Genomic DNA, 22981 nt, shown 5'->3' on the forward strand with positions numbered 1-22981 from the left:
AGCTGAGCTACACCCTCCACAACTAAGACTGAAAGGACAACAACTTGAAGCTGAATGGCACCCCCCACAACTAAGATGGAAAGGACAACAACTTGGAAAAAAAAATTCCTAGAAGTACACACTATTCCCCAATAAAGTCCTGTTCCCCTTCCCCAATAAAATCTTAAAAAAAAAAAAAAAAAAAAGTCCCCTTCAGAACTCTCAACAGAGCAGATTAGACTTTTTCAGCTGAAAATTGAGGAGAAAAAAAACTGCTATTAAAAATAGAACTATTTCCTTGGCTTTGTTAGTTTTGTATGTAGTCAAAGCTACAGAAAGATGGAAGAGGCATGGCAGATAGATAATACTCCTACTGTGCCATTGGAAAAATGATGAGATCATTATGTTTTCTTCATGGGAACAGAAGAAGAGAAACCATTATATGCAGGAAACATTATGCCTGTGTGAAATTATACCAAAAATGGAATTAAAAACAATGTAATTCCAATCATAATTACTCTTAAAATATCATAAACTTAGTCTTGTTTTTGTTAAAGTATTACTCAACATTGTACTCAGGAGACAAAAATGTGGTTGATCACATGGTCTGGCTTAAGAAGTAAGAAAATGCCCTATCCAGGATCTTACGTTGAAATTCCACCATTCAAAGACCTTCCTTTTGATTAAATATTTGTCTGCAGTTTACAGTTCATCTTTACAGTGAAAACACTAAAACTAGATTTGAAGTAAGAAAATTCTAATGCTATAAAAAGACATGGGATATTGGGGACATTGTTCAACTTATATGCGTTAGTCTTCTTTTATAAAATTATAAAACTGGACTAAGCAGCCCTGATGTCACTAAGATTCTCCTGTTCTAATATAATAATGCCTCCATATTTACTTATAGAGTGGTAGATGAGTGGTGATACCTTTTCTGGTGTCTGATGATCGAGTTACTCACCTCCCCTCTGATAGAAATATCTGTATACAAGGTGTTTATATATATGTTAGAGCTTTTATCCCTGTGTACGGTCATTAAGAATTTCCATGTTTCTCTGAAGTAGATTTGTGTCTCTTTATATAGGGCTTCCCAACATCTAGAACAAAACTGGTTCTCAAAAAGTGCTTGTTAAGCTGGATTTGTTTAAAGATTTATTATTGAGAGGACACTGGAATAATTCTCTTCATTGTGTTGTATACTTCAAGTATAATTAAGAACTGATGAAAAATAACCAGTTTTCCTTTTTCAGCTTGCTTTTTTGAGGAAGTTGATGGAAATGGGTGAAACAGTTATTTCTCTAAATAAAGAAACTTTGACTCTCAAGCAGGGGAAGGGAGGGTAATCTAGTTTTTGTTTTGTTTTGTTTTTTTCCCCGTTATAGTCATTCTTCTACAACAAAAACAACAAATGACAATAACAGAAAGATAATTCTACATAGTTTCTAATTAAGATTATAAAGTACATTTCTTTCTAGGTATCCATAATTAAAATGTCTATTACTTATACAATATACAAGATCTATCACATACAGAGAGGGCTTAAAAAATATGTGCTCTTCTTTCACACTTATATATTTCCTTATGGATTTTTAGAGATTATAACAGAGAAATCTGGAGCATAAAGGAGAAGCTGGCATTAATTGTATTAAGCTCAGCAAAGATTATCTCGCTCTTCTCAAAACACAGACACACACAGGCACAGATACATGTGCTCTCTAATATGACTAAGGTGGCTATTTTTATGCTATTTGTTGTTTCCACTGAAGTTGTTACCATGTGATTAAAACATTTTGCATTTTGAAATAATAAGGGGCAGGTTGACATTTAATAATGTATGCAGTTGAACATTTTAGCATATACTAAAATATTGATTTATTTATTAAAACCTATTAATTTTTTATTATATGTCAAATTATTAAAATTATATACATGTCTGGTGCTGCTGGATGAGATTGAGATAAAAGAACATAAAGATGGTTGGTTTAAATTCAGAAGAAATCTTCATCAAAATTAAAATATTTTGTGCTTCACATGACATCATTAAAAAGTAAAAAACAAACCACAGATTAACAGAAAATATTTAAAAATCATATATCTGATAAATAATTTATATCTAATTATAAAGAACTCTAATAAGACTATAATAATAAGACAACCCAATTTAAAAATGGGCAAAGAATTTGAAGACATTTCTCTAAGGAAGTTATATAAATGCTGAAAAGCACTTAAAATGATGCAAAACAGGATTAGTCATTAAAAGCAATGCAAATCAAAACCACAGTGGTATACCACTAATACCCACTAGAATGGTTATAATAAAAAAGAAAACAAGTGCTGGTGAGAATATGAGAGAAACTGGCAAGGATATGGACAAAATTAGAACTTTCAAATATTGCTGGTGGGAACATAAAATGCCATAACCACTTTGGAAAATATTTTGGCATTCATCTCAATGTTAAACAGAGCATTATCATATTATTCAACAATTCCTAGGTATATTCCAAGAGAAATGTAAACATACATGGACTTGGACACAAGTGTTTATGTCGTCACCATTCATAATAGCCCAAAATGGAAACAATTCAAAGGTGCATCAGTGGATGAATAGATAAAAAATGGTATGTGAGCTATCTGTACAATGGAATGCTATTTGATAATAAAAAGGAGCAAAATGCTGATATATGCTACAACAAGAATGAACCTCATGAACATTATGCTGAGTAAGAGCAGCCAGACACAAAAGACCACATATTGCATGATTTCATTTGTATGAAAGGAATAGGCAAATCTACAGAGACAGAGAGTAGATTAGTGGTTGAAAAGGGCTAAGTAAGGGGAATAAGTAAGGGGAATGGAGGAGTGAGTGCTGATGGGCACAGGATTTCGTTTTGGGATGATGAAATGTTCTACAGTCAGATTTTGGTGATGACTGCACAACTCTGTAACTACAGTATGAAACACTGAATTGTACATTTTAACTCTGGCATATCAATTACATCTTAACAAAGCTGTGAGAAACTCAGAAGACAGAACATGTCATGCTTATATTGTAATCAATCTATTTTTTACTGTAGTTATTTTTTATCTACTGAATACTTTTCTGTTTTGCAGTTGATTACTCATACACCTTGATGTTAAGTGGTGTTTTTATTGCTCTTTTTTGGGTTTGTTTATTTGCTTTTCTTGGCTTGTTTTTCAAAAGGAATAAAAGAGACTACTATCAATATAGCCTTTGAAAACTTACCGTCCATGTGACTTGAACAGTCGTGGGCGTCAACACAACAGGCGTGTGAAGACGGACAATGACGTCTCCAAGTTCCTTCTGCACTTGTCTGTGGTCCACTCCTTGTGCTGGTGGGCTGATATCTACAGGTACAGAACCATTCCCAATGAAAACAAATTCATAGTCAAATGCCAATGTATGTTATCCAAGCCAATATTACGCCATTAGAGGTAATTATAGGAGAAAAATAAAAACCCTTTGTGACACACACAAACATTAAAGCATATTGATGTATATACCTCCATGCTAGGATATAATTTGAAAGATTATATTTATCTTTACTAAAATAGTGTTAATAAAAGAATGTATTCAACCCTTCTGTTGTGGAAGGTCCATTATTTTCTTGTTAAAATATAAAATATGTGCTGTAAGACTTTTCTGGAAATATCAGTTTTATACTTTCTCAAGTAGTTAATAGGGCCATATCTGAAAACTGCTGTTTAGAAATTTGTTTAATCCTTTGCCCCAATTACTAAATTATGTGTTCTTACTCCTGGCCCTATTTCAGTCTGACAGCATGGAAAGAAAGTAATCAGTAGGACTGGGAAAGTGAATTATGTCACTAAATAAAACAAGGGAAAGAGGGGAAGAAGCTCCCAAAATTCACAAAAACACTTATGACTGAAACATTTTGAATACTGATAAAATGTTCTAATGTACGGAATTTTGAGCAGTCAGCCAGTATCTGACGAAAGGTAATGCTGCTACTTTTTGGAAGTGATGGGGGAAAGAGGGAAGAGAGGAAGATTTGTGATGTTTAGAATGATACACTTTCAGCCAGACATTGTTCTGCACCCTTATTCACCATTCACTTAGATACTATTCTATTGTCCTAGACAATGGTTTATATTCTACGTGTTCATTAAAAAATTATAAATTATAGACATCCAGGTTTGGCAAATTGATATCAAACACTGAATTTCACAGTCAAATCAATTTTTTTAACTGGTACACTGTAATGTTTAGTTGAATTTTTTTTTTTTTTTCTCTAACTACTTGTTTAAGGAAGAAAGTCCAATTTAAAATGATTTATTTTCTTAATCTGTTTTCTCAGGCCACAATGCAATACTCATGCAAAAATACTTTAAGTGCATATCTCAGCCATAACTTAAATAGGGTGTGCTAACTTAAATTGGGACATAAATAATTGGGAACTACACTTTGTTGATTTGTTTCCAGTTCCACTTTTTATTTTTATCCTTAAGATAAATAGCAGAGCAAGTTTGATTTAGAAAAAAAATACATTAATATTACGTGAATAATGTAACCTTTGCCGATATAGCTATCGTCTACTGTGATGTTGATGGTGCAATATTTGCTGCCTTACTGAAATAAAAGAATTCTAAATTCTGTGGTATTTAAAAGCTTTGAAAAAGAAGAGCTCGTACAGTAAAGTGTTCTTTGAAGAGGTTTGCAGAATGCAAAGCTGCTGAACATGTGGTGTCAAAAACTGATCCTGACATTCAGACACAAAACATGAGTTTTCCTATTAATATCTGTTAAGAGAACATCAGTCTTTGGCGCTATATAGTCTCTCAACTGGAACAACCCAGATCACAAACAACTTTTCATTAATCTTTCTTGACCTTTTCACTGAGAAGTTATTTTATGAGTCAAGATTTAGTGACTGGTACAGTTATTGAATGATCAAATTCTGCCGGATTTAATCACACCAAAACTTTTCTCTAGTCTGTTCTTTCTCCACCTTCTGCTGTGGTTACACACAAAAAGTTAACTGACTATTTCTATCCACACAGGTAAAAAGGATCTAGATACTAGTATTTCCTGACTTAAAACCATACACCTCTTCTTTTCCAATTTCAATAATTTAATTTACTCATTAAATTCAGACACACTAAAAGCAATTAGATCCAGGCAAGGTAAAACAGAACCAGTTTCAGGTCTTCAAATTCCTTGTTGTACTTTTTCTTTCTCTTGAGACAGGTTCTTTACCTACAGGCCCTTTATCATCATGGAAAATTAATCACATTACTGCTCAGAGAACAATAGCACAGTGGCATGCTCTCCTCCCCTGACTGTCATCATGTCAGCAACGTTTCAAAATCACGTGGTAACTTTATGCCACTTGATTCCTGTAAGGCACCCTTCTCTGTTATAATAGCGTGCGAGTTACTATCACTGAACTACATCGTAATTATAATAATATTTTATGGCTCTACAGTGCTTTTCATGGCATAAAAATGCTATTTTGAATTGTATCTTGTTCAAAGTCTTTAACGAACAAGACATAATTAACCCTTTCTCAAGAATCCTGTGGAAAATTTGTTGTAACAAAAAATAAAGCTACCATTTCTCTTTTATTAATGCATAATGCCACATCCTATATTAACCCTTAGACTCCAGTGACTTTTCCATTTGAAGAGACAGGCTACTAAAGACGAGATGAGAAATCTTTTGTTTTCATCTTATATTACAGTGTTCTGTATGGGTTTTTAAAAATTAGTCAGAAGAATTGCATATCACAGGAAGAAAATTTGATTTACTCCTTTCTGAAACAAACTGCTCCTTTAAACAACTGGTTTAGTAAAATGCACTGCAGCGATGCTTGTCAAACTTGTGTATTGGCATTACCTGTTGGGTCCCACTCCTGGGGCATCTGAGACGGGGCCTGAGAACCTGAATTGCTAACATTGTCCCACGTGATGAGGTGCTGCTTCTGTGGGAACCACACCTTGAGACTCACTGCACTATAAAAATAGAGTTTCTGAACAATAAGGAGTAATTTTGATATCCCTATCTGGGCATCTTGTCCATTACAGATCACTTTTTTGATACTGTATAACTAATATTAAAGGAGAAACATTTTCCCTCCTTTTGAAACATAGTAAAGCCCTCACTTAATTGTGCACTCTTACTATATAAATATAACTAATTATTTTGTTTGCTTTTTACCAAATAGACCCTGACACCTCCAAAAAGAGGACCCACTGACCAAGGTGAACAGCATGTTTCCTTCTCCTCAACTGGCTCAGGTCTACTGAATCGTTACAACAAGCAATATGGACACATGTATCTTTCCTCGTACAATCCCTTTTTTCTTAAAGATCTGCTTTATGCCTCTTTCTAGAACCAGTCATGTTTACAGCTGTTGAAATTACCTTGTGTGCGCACAGGATCTGACATAGGGCTTGGGTCACTGAGACCTTGGGGGTTAATCGCTCTGACCATGAATAAATAGATGGTATTAGGCCGCAGTCCTTTCACTGTGTAGAGGGTGGTCTTTACATGATTTGCCACTGTCTGCCAGCTATTGCTCACTGATTGGCTGAAACATGAACAGAAATTTCATTTAAAGAAAAGTCATAAAGATACCAGAAATGGAGTTGGGTATCAATGACAAAAGTTAATGGCTGAAAATTAAACACACACGCACACAGACACACACACACACACACACACACACACACACACACACACACACACAAAACGCTTGAAGTGTTCAGCCCAATAAATGAAACATTGGATGATTTCGGTTTATTCAACAACAAAGCCGAGCCCACCTAACGAAAGTGCCATGCACAACAAAATTAAACTCAGCCCAGGAGATGTGACAGCCTTTTGCTAATGCACAGCAGCCCACTAAATGAATACCTGTAAAAGGAACAGAGGCCAAGATCACAACATCAAGTTTATACAATAAATATGGTCCTCGTAAACGTATATATATATACCTTGAAAAGAATTAACCTGTAGAAAGAATAAATGGACTACAGAGTAAATTATGCCAATACATTTTCCTGTTACAAGGTGTGTGTTCTTTTGCATCAATTCCACATGCAATATTATAATAGAGCCTTCTAAAACTACATATCTGTAAAAGAAGAAAGGAAGCATGTAATGAATATTTTCCCTCAGTCACATTTTTAATACAATTTTACATTACACAGTATTGTGACTTCTCTTCTTGGAATGGTGAAATATCTCTGAATCTGCACGTGTGGACCCCTTCCAACCACCTACAGACGGGGCGTCCGTTCAGAGCAGTTTGTCTAGGGTTAAATGCTGCTTTTGTTCGGAATGAAGAGAAAAAAGCAATTTTCAGGTCCTTCTGTTTCTTTTTCAGAAGTCCTTACACAACAAAGCATGGCGATTATAGGAAAATTGTATTTTGAAATTTGAAAACTATGTATCAATCATTACCTTAAATGGGTTAGGGGCGCCTAAAATGAAAGCATTGTTTTTTGTGTTTTTTTTAAGCATTTGTCCTAATGCTTGAAAAGGACGGTAGCTAACATTATCTTTATAATAGCAAGTAGCAGCATACTGAAACTGAATATGAAGCAACATTTTCCCATTTGTATAAGTATTTTGTCAAATTCTCCTAAGACAATTTTATAATGACCTCTGCTCATTTACAGTCTATATCCTTAAATTGGTAACAATTATTTCAAATAACAATTGGACATAGCTTATGATTTTAGCAACCAGAGGTGCATTGAATCAATTTCTTAATTGTAGTTTTTAATTTTCTCTTAGGCATACTCAATAGATGTATTCAAATATATACCATAAAAACATTGGGATTATTTTAAGTTCTGCTCTAATTATTAGGAAGGAAAGTTCCAGGGCTGAGTGCCTCAGTAAACTTTGCATAACTAAAAAAAAGTCCCTGTGCCTAATAAAAATTATTTTCTGCCTAGTTCTAATGACACAATTCTCATCTTAAATCCTTAATGGTCAGGGACAAGAAAGGAGAGAAGTGATTATGTCATGAACTAGATCCCTGTAGACTTAGACATGGGTAATGCATATTTAATCTTATAATTAAGTCATAAATTAAAAACAAAAAAAAACAAAAAAACAACAACACTGAAGTGTATTCTTAAATAAAGTCAGATTTAAAGGTAAATTCTTAAAATGCACTGATTGACATGTCCTTAAAATAAAACAGTAGGGTAGCTCATGTGAGATATAGGATATAAGAACCAAAGCAAAAAAAACAAAGGAGAGAAAAGGAACAGTCCCATACCTGAATGCCTCAATGATATATGCACTTGCTGGGAGGGTTCCAGGGGTACCTGGTTGCCAGGACAAGGTGACACTGTTCTTAGTAACATCAGTGACCTGTGGTTTGGATGGTGGCCCTGGCAGGTCACTTAAATCATAGTTTTTACTGATTGGTGCTCCAGATTCTATAGAGGACAAGCAGAAAAAGCTTTATTTCTGATTTCATATGCTAACAACAATGCTTAAAAGAAAGAAAATATTCTATTAAAGAACTTGACTGAGACAGTGAGCAATTCGTCTTTGTGAATCAAAGTATATAAGTGAATATTTGCTTTTCCTACATGTTAATAAATGTTTGCTTTCACACATGATCAGAATTGCTTTCTCTGTAGACAGAGAAAATAAAATTACAAGATTCTCAAAGACAAATGTATCAAATTGCATACATGCCATTCTATGTACAAAGTGGGGCAGGAATTAAAAAGTGGCATAAGATTAGTATTTATATTTAATGAATTTAGAACCTTGATCTCTTCTTAACTTCTTATTCGATAATGAGCTAATGACTAAAATGGGTTCACGATTGTTTCTCTTAAGATAATTCACAAAGAAATCACCTGTCACATCCAGCACAGCACTCCAGGAAGTCTCCCCACTTGAACTTGTAGCCACACAAGTGTAAGTGCCAGTATCAGAAATCTAGTGTGCAAGAAACAGAGAGAATTAAAGTGTCTTAATTAATTTGTGGAATAATTACTCAAGTTTCAAAAGGTAATATTTAATTTTCTAAAATGCGATGTATCATTTGGTTGTCCAGTTGTACATTAGTCAATTATATGAACACATAAAATATTGAAATGAATTCATATAATTTTATTCATAATAGTGACCCAAAATTTTTAAATTATATTTCTACAACTAAATGTTATTTACCTGGTCAACTTTATTTGTCTGTCTCCACAGTAATACACTTGCCTCCACAGTAATACTATTATTACCTTTTAACTCCAGTTTTTGTTGGGACTTCACTGTGTCAGAGTTGGATATGGACAACTCAGGACAGAATTTTGCAGAACCTTATAAATATTCAGCGATTGGTAATACAAAGCTGTCCTCTCTGTCTCCAATAAACTATATTTCCATGAACAAAATATACCCAGGAATAAATAAGCACTGAGAAGGGGGCAGACCCTTCCTTTTTAAAAAAAAGACATGGAGAAATGAGAGAAAAATTTAAAAAAAATAATTAAATGAAAACTTTCCGTTTAAAGAGATCAGTACTCAGTTATATTTAAATTGTAACAGTGTAACAGTGAATTAAATAAAGTTGTATCATTGCAAAATAAACAAACCAACCGTGTCTATGAAACCATTCATTGCAAGTTAGAGCCCAAAGGGACCATAGAAATAATTTAATACAGAACTCTTTATAAGGACACCTAAAAACTGGTATTTTGCTGATCACTTAAAATGTTTTTGTTATTCTTTGAAGAGCAGCAAAAGACTTTTAAGAATAAGGGATAATGTAATCAAGAGTTCTCTTTTACAAAAGTTAAAAAATAACCCAGAAGATTATGTGATCATAATTGACAAATGCCCCAAGATCAATAAAAGATGTGATTCCAAACCTTCCCTGGGGGGTGAGCCTCGTGGGCTGACATTGCAAACATTCATTCACATCAGTTTAGGGCTGAAGGAAAAGTGAGATTGGGAAGAGAAATTGATGACTGAACAGAATAAGGCAAGTCAGAAGATGTAGAATTCAAATTCTGTGATGAACATGAGTCTCATTGTTGATGAAATATGGGAGTTTACGGAATATAATATCTGCTGAGTTAAAAATGTAAGTGTATGGATGACTCCACCTCCTACAATAGATTCACAGGTAAATCATTAATGTGTGTATGTTACCGCCGTTTCACCATTTTAATTGCTTTTAAATGTCATTATGTATTTCACCTTAAGTTTCAAATTGCCCAGGAATGTCATTCTTTGCCATATTATCTCCATACAATTGTCTTCCGCTATATAGAGGGATGATGGGGGCTAGCCAATGTAGAAAGAGCCATTCTTTCCAAGGAGGCTGTGCATGCATTACAGTCATTAGCAATCTTTGCATTAAGAAGCATCACTCACAAACTAAACATAATGAGCCGAGGCTGGATTTTAATCGGATGTTCATTTGAATGTGGTCTGTGAAAGAGTAAAGAATTTGCATTTTATTGTAGCTGTTAAACTAAAATGTGGCACTTTTTCTTCTGTGCAAATGTTACAAGAAGAGTACGTAGTGATGCTCCTTAACTGCATTTTTGGTCATTGTGTAGAGATACAAGTCTGACATTAGCTGTGGTAGGTGTGTTTTAATGAATATCGGAATGTTCTACTTCTCAAAAGATACAGACTCAGCTACCAATTAGCTGGACTACAGAACACAATGTTCAACACACAACTTTCCTCGTTGCATTAAGTACTGAAAAAGAAATAGTGAGACAAAGGAACAGTTCCTACAGAAAGTCTTTTGATACGAGTGAAGTACTGTGAAGCACATTTTATCTCCCTTTAAAGACAATCATCTTGCAGAAAAAGAACGTTTCGTTTTGGAGTTTAGCAAAAAAGTGCTATCAAAAGCCTAAATATCACTGCTAAATGTCACTGCTGTGTCACCATCATCATCACAAGCATTTTTATTCCTTCAACTTGAAATGTCTTTTCTGATCACAAGTGCGTCACATATTTTCCATCTTTCTCTTTTTATCCTTAACCAAATGCTTTCAAAAGAGATTCGTTTGCTGTCACCCTCTACCCTCCATCACCTACTGTTTTTGTGTAGTTTGGCCGCAGACAAGCTCCCCGGAGCCTGCATCTTGGAGAGACTACTCAGAAGACTGTCAGAAGGCTCAAAGTTTGTGTGACATCATCAAGCACCCACCCTTAATTGCTTCTTTCAAACACTACTGGGGATCTTGACTATTCAAACACACCCTCTAATTCAACAGTGCACTGAAAATGCATTAACCTCCATGGCCCAAGTCTGCCTTTAGCCCAGAGAGAGAGGTTACAGAGTTTACTCAAGGAGAGTTAGCATTAATTTTTTAATAACTCCCATTTTCTTCAAAGGTTAACAATCAATAAAAAAAATAGGCTAAAAACCTGTATTAATTTATTTTTCTTTTAACTGAAACTGACATCATTTTTTCCTATTTAGAGTAATAATTAATACCTCTGTCTCAATATTAAAATAAAAAAATATATACCAAGGGTGCCAAAAAAATGTATACGAATGACTTTTATTCATCTTTTTCTATTGGTATATATTATTACAATTTTAATGCAGTTTTTTCTTCCTTAAAATATGTATACAGTTTTTGGCATCCTCTGTATATATATCAATTATAAGAATAAATTAAAGATTTGTGTTTGTGTGTCCATGCACATGATGGGAAAAAGTCATTCTTCCTTTTTGTATATATGTCTATATGATACACCGATAAATATGAGAAAGGTGTGTGATGGCAAATACATTTGCATTGTAAGAGAAAAGCATTCCACATGGTGATCATTTGAAAATACATGTCATAAAAACATTTTATCTTCTTACCCTGGCTTCTGAAAGGGAAAATTCAACATGGGTTTTTGGGGTTCTTTTCGGGGGAGGGTTTTGATTTCGTTTTTTCTTCATCTCGGTTCCCAATTTCTCCCTAGATATCAGATTCTACTAATTGATCTTCCACTGAATCATTTTCAATCAATTTTTCTTCATGCACTATTACATCAACCATCTCAGTTCTGGCTCTCATGCCCAATCTTGTAACTGCTATTGCACTTGCTACATGGAGGGGAGGTTCTCTAGATCTGGTTGAATTAGATGAATATACTTGTGGAGGGCAGGTGGCCCCCATGATACATTATCTTGATATTCACACCTTGGATATTCCCTCACTTTGAGTGTGTGTGTGGACTATTGACTTACTTCTGGTCAACAGAATAGACAAGGATGACAGGATGTCACATTTGTGATTATGTTTCTTAGAAATGCAATGCTTGTCTTGCCAAGAGATTCTTTTTCTTGTTGACTTTGAGGAAGCAAGCGATCGTTTGGAACTATCCAAATGGCAAGTAACTGAAGGCAGCCTTCAGCCAACAGCAAGCAAGAGACTGAGGTCATCAGTCGCAAGGAACTGAATGTTACTTGGAATCAAATCAATCCCCAGTCAATCTGCAGATGAGACCACAACCCTGACACCTGGTGTAGCCTGGTGGGACCCTGAAGCAGAAGACCCAGCTAAGTCACGCCCAGGCTTCTAACCCACAGACAGTGTGAGATAATAACTGTGTATCTCTTTAAGCCTCTAAGTTTTTGCTAATATTGTTACATAGTGGTAGATAGCTAATACAATACTAAGGACACATTTATTTTGAGTTGTTCCTGAAGCAGGTTTAACTTGTTTAAACTGGCAGAAATAATCATTCTCTATCACATCATCCTCTGTTAAAAGACCAGAATGGCTTGTTCTTGTCCAGAGGTTTACATCTAGATTCCACAGCAACTTCACATAAAATATAAGATGTTCCACCAACTAGACTAGCTAACCCTACTTCCTATGTATCCAGACTCATCTCTTTATTTTTTCAACACAACTGTTTTGTAGAGCCAATTTATTCACATTTCCTTACAAAATTTCTTTGTTCATCAGAGTAAATCAGAAGCATTTATCACTTTCAAATTATTTTAAATATTCTATTACTATCATTAACTGTATGTGTTTAAGATTTTCAGTTTCAATGATTGCATACATATGGGTTAAGATGAAGGAGTAAAAGCTCTCTAGGTCTGTTGAAAATGTAAGAACAACATAAGGATGATGATCTTCCATCTAATTTGGATTCATCATTTGTACAACAAAAACTAACATGGTCTATAATAAAATGTATAGCAACAATGCTGACATATAAGATTTTGAGTTCACAACACAGTTTTTTCTAGGGCAGTATTGTTAACATGAAGATCCAAAAGCAAGTCAAATATTACTTACCCGTAAGTTTTTAATCTGCAATGTTCCTTGCTCTTGTATAGTTGCTCTTGGATCTCTACCCAGAAAAGTGAATCCCTCCTTTAACCAGCTAATTACAGGAAGAGGATCACCAGTAGCTTTACATTTCAGTAATGCTGTACCGTCTACTGCTAGCGTTTGGTTGGCTGGGCCTTGTAGAATTATGGGTGGAGGTCTATCTGTCAAAACTAAAGCATAAAGATATTTTCAGAATATTTTAATTTCTAGGAAATTCAGTAGTCTTGATATCTTGATATTGAAAGTAAGGTTAAAGTCATACATATCCCTAATAATGTATTCTGTATATCCATCATTTATCTATCACCTATACATATATTTATAAATACTATGCTGAGGTCATAGTTTTGTTTATAACTTACTCTGAATTACCTATAATTAAGATGATGGAATAAATTCCAACATTTTAGAAAGGCTTATGTTATTGAAGGGCTTAATCAGATTAAAATAACAATGAAAATATGGATAGTTTATAGCAGTCGTTTTATCTCTCATATGCATATTTAAGAAAGCCTGTGGAATAGCACTTGGGTAGAATCAATTTTCACTTTTTCTTTTATTATATGTTTAACACATAATTTCACCCTTCATAACATCAGTCAATGCTGTATGTATATAGACTATAATATTTTGTTTGATGTTAAAATATTTGATTATAAATAATTTATTTCCAAAATTGTGATGAATCTTTAGATTATAGCGCTATAATTTGGATGATATAATTTAATTAGTCCTTACAATTAAGCAAAGGTAAGCAATCTAAGTAGACTTTATGTGTGACATGACAAACATTGGGTTTTCAGCAGTGTTTACATATAAACCAGTTCCTGTGTTCATCGGAAAAACTCCATAATCTCACAAATTTTTAGTTTAGTGTGCTTTTTATTGAATTGCAGCTTTGGTGCCTTTAAAAGTATTTCATAATGATTTAGGAAATATATCAAAATATATAGTATTATTTAAATGGGTGATGGAGATATGGAGTCAACTGGAGGCAAGCTTTTATCTAGAACTAACGAGAAAACCACATCATAATGGAATTGACATATCCAGGTCCAAGGAAATCTTTCTTAAGAGAAAGTTCTATAAAGTTCAGCATAGATTTTGGTTAATTATTCAAAGTGTGCTTTTTATTTTACATGTACTATATTATATTTATACACATATAAAGTAAAAAGCACGCATATACACACACATATGAGATAAAACTGTGGGGTCCACTTACATGTAGACTTTTAAAATAAATACTGTAAATGCATTTTCTCTTTCTTATGATTTCTTAATAGTATTTTATTTTCCCTAGCTTACTTTATTGTAAGAATACAGTATATAATACATATAACACACAAAACATGTGTCAGTCAACTTTCTATGTTGTCTGTAAGGCTTCTGGTGAGCAGTAGGCTATTAGTCGTTAAGATTTGGGGGAGTCAAAAGTTATACATAGATTTTCAACTGTGAAGGGGATCAGTGCCCCTAACTCTCACATTTCAAGAGCCAACTGTGGATATATTCATATATATGTATATGTATGTATATATATATATATAATTAAATTTTTTAAATTGAAAAAGTCTAAATTTGTATTTAAAAATTTGATATCTGAAACTAAAAACAAAAAACAAGTAAAAAAATAAACAAATTCCAAGATCATAATACAGAGACCAGATTGGCGGTTTCCAGAGGCAGGGCGCGGAGCATGGAAGAAATCGGTAAAGGGGGAAAAGTTTTTTAAAAACCAACTTATCACTGTTGATTTGAACTGTGATCACATGGCTGAGGTGTTTGTCAGGTTTCTCCACTGTGAAGTAACTTTCCCCCCTTTTCATACTATGCCATTTGGGAAAAATGACTCACACTTAAAGACTGGGGCGTTAATCTCCACTTCTTTTAGGGCAGAGTATTTACAAAAAATATTTGGAATTCTTGTGCACAGATTTGTCTCTTTTCCATTTATTACTTTATTCAGTCATTTTTTTCTATCAACTTGTACTCATGTATATTTATCTTATACTTTGAGTTATAATTCAGTATTACTTTATTTGTTTTTTTGCTCAAATTGCTACATTGGCCACTGGGCACTCTTTCAGGTGGTTCCTGTGCTCCTTTGGCATCCAGCCCCCCACCATCAACAATGTGTGAATTTCTGCTTTCGTTTTGTTTTGTTTGAGTACTTCCTTACTTTTTAATACTATAAGATGCTCTAGGCTTATCTTATATAAATCCTGCCCCAGCCCTAAAATCAGCCATTTCTTCAAATAAGAAAAGAAAATCTGTTTTTTGTTACGCAATTATAAAGAGAAATAGTATATTCTCAAGAAGGTCACCTTGTATTACAATGCTCATAATCGAAAAAGTCAGTTTGCTTATCAAAGCTCTAATTTCCTTTGCTTATCAACTTCTATAAACACCAGTTTATATGATTATTTCTCAACCTGTATGAATCATCTTTATTACTAAGAGTTCACAGTTTTGGGGAAAAACAATAAATTAAGCAGCCCTTTTAGAGCCTACTATGAGAAAGCCACACAATTTAAATTTAAAATAGACATTATTATACAGGTCCTCTACCTGTCAAGACACAGTGGACTTCCAATAAACCTAAACCTACTGCATCAAAATATGTATTAAATGTGTGTGCATATGTATGTATGTGTGTAGATATGTACATAGAAAACCTTATAAAAACCTAAGAAAACCAATAAAATATTACTCATGTACTCACTATAAACAAAAATTAGAACCACCAGTTCAATTATTTTCTTGATCAAATTTTTCATTTTAGAAGTAAATAAAATAATCTTCAGAAAATGTGAAAGTACAGTGTTTTACTAATTGTGGCACGATTGGCAATTATTGTGAAATAGATATTCAGATAGAAAGTTCCATAGGGTTTATTTTCTTAATGGGTCAAAAAGGGAAGATCAATTCACAAAACACTATAATTTTTAAATTCAATGATAAAAACGGGTGTGTAGTACCAGAGTGGAAATAATTTATGAACTTATAAATAATGTTACTTTGTTTCAAATTAAATATCTACATAGCATTAAGTTAACTTCTTATAACCTTTTATTTTCATATTCCTGAAATCATTAGATATAGCCCAAAGACATCTAATTAGTTTCTTTCTTTTTATTGCCCAAACGAGTAGCTCATTCATGAATTTGATCAATAAAGTAATTGAAAATCTCCTAGCTAGAAGGAATTTTCAGTTTCAAGGATGTTATTGGAGGAAGATGACCACAGGTTTCCATGATACTAAGGTCAATGGTTAAATGAACATTTAGGGTTTGCAGTGATCTGTGAACAACTTCCTGGTTTTCTCTATGCATTACAAATCATCAATAAACCATCCATATAAGATCATGGTGTGACATTTATTATCAACATATCAAGATATAAGTATATTTCTTCTCTCCAGTCCTTTTAGATTCTATTGGCTCTACTCATATAATTCTCATTATAATATTGTAGTTTTCCTAGGTTAAAAGATCAGGAGAAATGGACAACAGTATCAATGAATTAATGAGAAGGCCTTTTAAAAGGATATCTTGAAACTCAAGTATATTGATGCATTATAGCTCAATCTATAATCAGTAAAATTATTACTCAACAGCAGCTTTCATCCCCATTAGCAATCTCATCTTATATGAACACTTAAGTTAAAAATACTTCTGAGAAAGGAGTTTAAGTGCAAAAAATGTAACAACAGTAACATTGCTATAGTTGATTTGCTTGTTTCTCAGAACATGGCACATGACTTCACACTGCACTGGAATTTCAATTGGCAGTAAATTGCTCTGGATCATATGAAAAAAAATGTTAAAATGAAAATGATAGGTCACGTACTTTAAATTGTTAAGCAATCTGAAAAATCCCAAACACTGAATAGAAGATGAAGTCTTCAGCCAGTGTGGCAAGTTGATATTTGGAGTCAGAGTTATTTATAATTGCAAATGTATATATACGTGTAGGTCTTGAAACTAGATTTCTTTAATGTCAAAATCAATAACTCTGTAGGCTTCATTCAACATTTTTGCAAAAGGATCTTGATTTTGTGATTGCTTACTTAAGTAAAAATCAGTGTAGTAATTAATATTCTGGCCAGTTGTAAAAAACTGTCCAGAGCGATCTCAGTCATCAGATTTAAAATTGTTTAATCACTCTCTTAATTTTGACCTCAGAAATGAAGCTAGATTACCTATTGTTTTGTGAGATTGTTATCAACTAACGTAAAGTTTTCCTTTCTGTTATATAAGACATGATTCTGAATACCCACCTGTTTCATGAACTATCAGTGATATGATAAATCAGCTCTTGTAATTCATAAATTCTGTTTCTACAAATACGGTTTGCCTTTTCCCTCATTTAGAATATTTAGAGTCTGTCTTTTGTAAAATACTATAACTAGATAGATTATAGTAGAGATTTTAAGCGTTATGTTTGGAACGTTTCATAATAGAATGGAATACAACTTAAGCTTTGGCCAGAATATCTTATTTCCCAAGTATATGTACTCGGAGATTTTTGCTAATACTAGAAAACATAAGAACTTAAAAAGGATTAATAATTATATTTTATTTCTTTTAAAGAAATACAGAGGTATGAAGGATCAAAGATCTTGTACATCTAAAGGAAGAACTTCTCAGCACTGCCACCATTGAGCCTGGCTTCTGTCAGTTCCACAGCTGCCAATGTTTGTGTGTTCTATTTATTCCCATTCCTGACATGGCACTGAGTCAAGCAATGCCATGAACAGACATTAAAAAATATTGCCTTTCTATTAATTTTAAATGACTTTTTAATCTACATGTAAACGTGAATTGTATGAAAGCACATCCAGTTCTACCAACAGAAAAAGAAGAGAATCAGAGAGGTCACAGACCAATGCTCTTTTATCTCAGAATCACAGTGTCAGGGGAAAAAAAAACACCAAAAAAAAAAACAGAAAGAAAAAAAGAAAAAAAAAAACCCACAAACCTCACAAACATAGGAAAGCAAGAGAAAATTGTTAATTTAAGACATCAAACAATAAGGTTTACATTCATGCTCAGAGGTTCACAAAAGATCTAAAACTCCCTACCTGTCAGTTGTGATAAGCTCTTGGGGGAAAAAAAAATCAGCTTATGAAAAGCATTACATCTTTTTCAACTTTCATTATGAATGTAGGTGCCTCAGTTAAGATTTGTCGTACACACGTGCAAATAAAAAAATAATAATTTGAGCATCCATCAGTAGTTTGGAAGGTGTTTAATTAGTGTAATTTAGTGAATATATAATTAAAAAGTCATAGAATGTCATAATGTGATTAGTGAACTGAAAACTCATCTCTGTTTCCACTGATAATCTTAAAGATGCTATCTCTTTCTCTTCTAGGAAAATAAAATTATTGATATGTATTAGAAGCAATCATGTCTTCATAAGACTAAATAAAATATACAGAAAACATGTTTATATACTGAGTTTAATGTCATTTCTTTAAAATAACGTATTTTTTAAAGAATTTTTAAGATTTTAAGGAATAAATAGATTGTCTTGGATGTTCTTCTTTGGGAAAATAAATGGTACTAAATCAAGGAGAATTAAATTCCATTAAAATGCTATCTTACCTAAGAAGATAAGCATTAATTTAAATAGCTAACAAATCAGAAAATTTCACATGGATACCATTGATCTTGAAATAAAAATTATTATTTTCATAAGACAAATCTAATAATATCGCACCGTCTGTAACTTCCAATTGGGCTTTTGCCAAAATGCTTCCTGCCACAGTAAGGGCCTGGCAGATGTAGTAACCCGCGTCCGAACGCTGAATGTTGGTAATCGTGAGGTCTCCAGTTGGCGACACAGAACATCTACTGTTGGGTTGCTGGGGTTGGTTTGGGAAAAGCAGATTCTGTGGAAGCAAACACAATCTCATCAATATTCTTTTCCCACTGGGAAGGAAAACTACATTAACAACAGCTATGGCAATTACGGAATATGTTTGGAAAAAGGAAAAAAAAAGATTTAAAAATATATGGTGCTGAAATTATTAAATGCCATACAGTGAGTTTCACTGGGAAACTTTTACCAAATCATGAAGATATAATATGCTCTAAGAAATCAGCCTGCTCTAGTTGAAGGAACAATCATCTGAAAAATACGGATCTTAACCATTTACTCTTTCCCTGACTTCCTGCTAGTTACTTAATATCTTTGAAATATGGTTTCGTCCCCTGTAAAAGGGGCATAGTAATGTTTATCTGATTCAACTCATCAGACGTTATAAGAATTTGAAATGTAATATTACCAATGTATGTGTTTTATAAGCTACATTATTACTAAAAAATGCACACTATACATTCAGCTGATCATTTTGGATATTTGATGTAATTAACTGAATTTCTCCTAAAAGTGTTCAAAAGTGTGTGATGAGACTGACACAGAAACAGCCGAATCTACTTCTGCTGCACAGTTTCTGCAGGTCATAACAGCTTTGAAATGAGATATGAAGAAATGCTACAGTCTAAGCAAGATTAAGCAAATCATTGAAAATAAAAATATGCAGAATGTTTCTTAAGTGTGTATGTAATCCTAAAGAATTTCATAATAATACTTTCTTTTAAAAAGTTACTTTAGTTTACTATATATCTCATATTAGGTAAAATAGCTTAACCATAATTTTTTTAAGTTCTTATATGAGAGCAGTGATATTAACTTGGATGACCTATTTGCTTTACTGTTGTTCATTGAAAAAAAACCAAACATTTGGGTATAATAAATCATATTGAGATGTGTTTCCAAGTTGGATTATGAATAAGGAAGTATCAATTTTTATGTTGTATTTATTTACAAAACGGAACATTATAATCCTCTGGGATCTGTTTCTCCATATAGTAATTAATTTTCCAGGTTTGTAATTAAACAGTTTCAATACGTTACAATCAGGAGGTAATAACACTCAATTAAAGGCATAAGACACATTTTCACCTTAAAATGTTTTTTACCCTTGAAGTAATACCAATGAAAGAGGATAGAATAGGGTATTAACACTTTTCAATTACGCTAAATGACTTTAATCCTGAGAATGATGTCCTACTTTAATTAGAAACTCTTCTCTTTATTGCAACATGATGGATGTCCACTTTATTAGATTCGAGTGTGACACTATAAGCCCACTTTACATAAACATTACCATGTTGTTAAATCCTTTCTAAAAGAAGTGATGTTTGCTAGCATGTCAGGGATATAATTTCAAAATGTTACTGCCCTTTTATAAAATTTGCATTCCTGTATAAGCCTAGGTATTTTTATACATATGAAACATAATTTCAGAACAAGCTAATTCTCCTGTGGAATCCAACTATATTACTGAAATAAACCATCTGAAAGAGAAGGGTCTAAATTTTAAAGCCACTTGAAAATGATACAATAACTCAAAGTGTGCACTTTCCTACAATTAGCCATTATAATACTAATTTACATAGCACTAATACATCAGATGGGCTTAATTCTCTCTGGGATCTCTTCCTCAACAGTGTAATATCAGCCCAGCTTCTAAATGATTCGTTGACATGGAAAATGGCATATGATTGAGGTAAACCCATCATCTCTATTCCTTGCTTGTATGACATAGGCAAAAGAAAATGGACTGCAAGTAAAACCCAGGAATTTTACAGAGCTCTTCTTACCTTGAAGTGCCTGGGTATCCTATTAGTGCTAATTGGCATTATCAGCACATATTGAGGAATATGGACCATTAAGTCCAGGCTCTTAACTCTCTCTACTGATGGATAGTCATAGATCACTGTAACAATTGGATACTGGAGAGAGTAAGACCAATTTATTTTTCCTAAGACCTCAATTCATGATTTGTAAATTTACAAGCACTTCTCTTTTGTTCTCATTCACATTCTCTCTCCCCCACCCCGTCTGATGTGAGGAAGATAGGTGAAGGAAAAAAAAAAAAGACCTAAAGTTATAATCAAATCAAATTACCTAATGGGAAAATTTTTTCCAGAGATTAATATCTCTGGAATTATAAACCACTTTGTCAAATAACAGGAAAACACATACTTTAGTGTTATTTCATCATTTCTTCTTTAAAAGCCATTAAAATACATTGTAGCATATTTAAACATCATGTTTATTGGGCCACAGGACCAAGACGCATTTTATGCAACATCTTATATCAACCTGGAGCTATTTTAGGGCATGTAATTGACACATGAGATAGCTGTATCTATGTAATAACAAGGCATGTTATAAAGGGATTTGACTCAATATATAGATTTAAAGTGTAAATTTGCAACAATCCAATTGCTTTACATCATTTGACTTATATCATTTATAAACAAATATCTATATCATTATATTTACTATCAGCAACTTGTGGGAGTAACATTTATGGACCACAGCTCCCATATGGGTGGAGGGAGGGAGCTACATGCAGGAGGCAGAATCAGGCCAATCTCCCAAGGCTCTTAGGGGTTCACCCGTCACCGCCTTCTCAGGCACATGGGGGTCTGGGCAGAGGTGGCCAGAGTGTGACTGAGCCTCTCCTCAGAGCTGGTCAGCAGAGGGAGGCCTCAGGTCAGGCCCTGGTAGCCTTAACCTGAGCAGAAGCATACACCTGCTGCTTCAGCCAAGATACAATGGGAGGCAGTTGCATGCGGCATTATCCCCATTTCTAACTAGATGCTAGAAACAGCACCTTGTTGACCTTCATAAATGTGTAATACACATTTGCATATAAACTAACTTAATCATGAAATCTTCATAACTCATGTGAAGTAAAATGTATTATCCTCATATTTTAGATTAACAAAATGAATTTCAGTGAAGATAAATAGTGCTACATAGATTGTACAATCACGAGAGGGAAATGACTTTAGAATTCTTTCCTTTTTCAGGATTTGGGGTGTGTGTGTGTGTGTATGCGCACAAGTGTGTTATAACTATGTCATGTTGCTTTACACTCACTTTAGAGTTTGTGATGTTTTCATCCGATAGCCAGTTTTAAGTAAAGAATCAAGGCACTCTATGAGTAGGAACCTATTTTATAGTTCCTAACTGAAAAAAAAAAAAAAAAATGAGAATTAAGGCCTGGAACACTTCTGAGGTGGGGTAAGGCAGTGGCCAGCACTTTACCTCATCATCTCATCACCACCTTTTTATTCCCCAAATCATAGGGGAAGCGACTCCAAAAAGCAACATTGAGGAAAGGAATAGACAATTTGCTCATCCATATTGAGTTGTTAAAATTGCTAGCTTGCGGTAGTACAGGGATATATAGGAACTTGCAACAATTAAAGATGATGACTGAGGGAAACTTTCTGCTGCCTCTCTACCCAGATAATCACATATGAGTTCTGATCAACAGGTTCTCTTTGTAAAGTCTAAGACATTCCCAAAATTTCTGGCTAAATTTTTAGATTTCCTGAGACTTTTAATCATGGTTTCCATTATTCCCCAGGAAATTCTTCCAGAAATTGGACTAACAACAGAGGGTGTTGAGGAGGAGTACCAACAGGTATCTTCCTGAGAACTACACGCCTCCTTGGATGGTTCTGGAACATCTAGAACAAAAGTATCTCTAGGTCCCTCAGAAAGACACAAATAAATTCTTAGACCAAGAACACAATTTCTGTTCTGGCTTAAATTGGAAGTTTCATTCATAGCCTCAGAACCTAGA

The 22981-nt window shown here is 33.7% G+C and overlaps 1 protein-coding gene across 22 annotated transcripts in view; it reads right to left on the bottom strand.

Moving 5' to 3' along the window:
* Positions 1-22981, bottom strand: part of ROBO2 (roundabout guidance receptor 2) — a 1652913-nt gene that overhangs the window by 77837 nt on the left and 1552095 nt on the right. For all 22 annotated transcript variants that reach the window (XM_088794275.1, XM_074333465.2, XM_088794272.1 and 19 more), the window contains 6 exons: positions 19030-19201; positions 13267-13472; positions 8851-8932; positions 8256-8418; positions 6385-6551; positions 3227-3348 (listed from right to left, as the gene is read on the bottom strand). In XM_088794275.1, the coding sequence (XP_088650401.1) occupies positions 3227-3348; positions 6385-6551; positions 8256-8418; positions 8851-8932; positions 13267-13472; positions 19030-19201 (912 nt within the window). The remainder of the gene's footprint in view (positions 1-3226; positions 3349-6384; positions 6552-8255; positions 8419-8850; positions 8933-13266; positions 13473-19029; positions 19202-22981) is intronic.

This window comes from Rhinolophus sinicus, chromosome 17 (assembly GCF_057876585.1).
Source record: "Rhinolophus sinicus isolate RSI-liver-muscle chromosome 17, RSI-T2T, whole genome shotgun sequence".
NCBI lineage: Eukaryota > Metazoa > Chordata > Mammalia > Chiroptera > Rhinolophidae > Rhinolophus > Rhinolophus sinicus.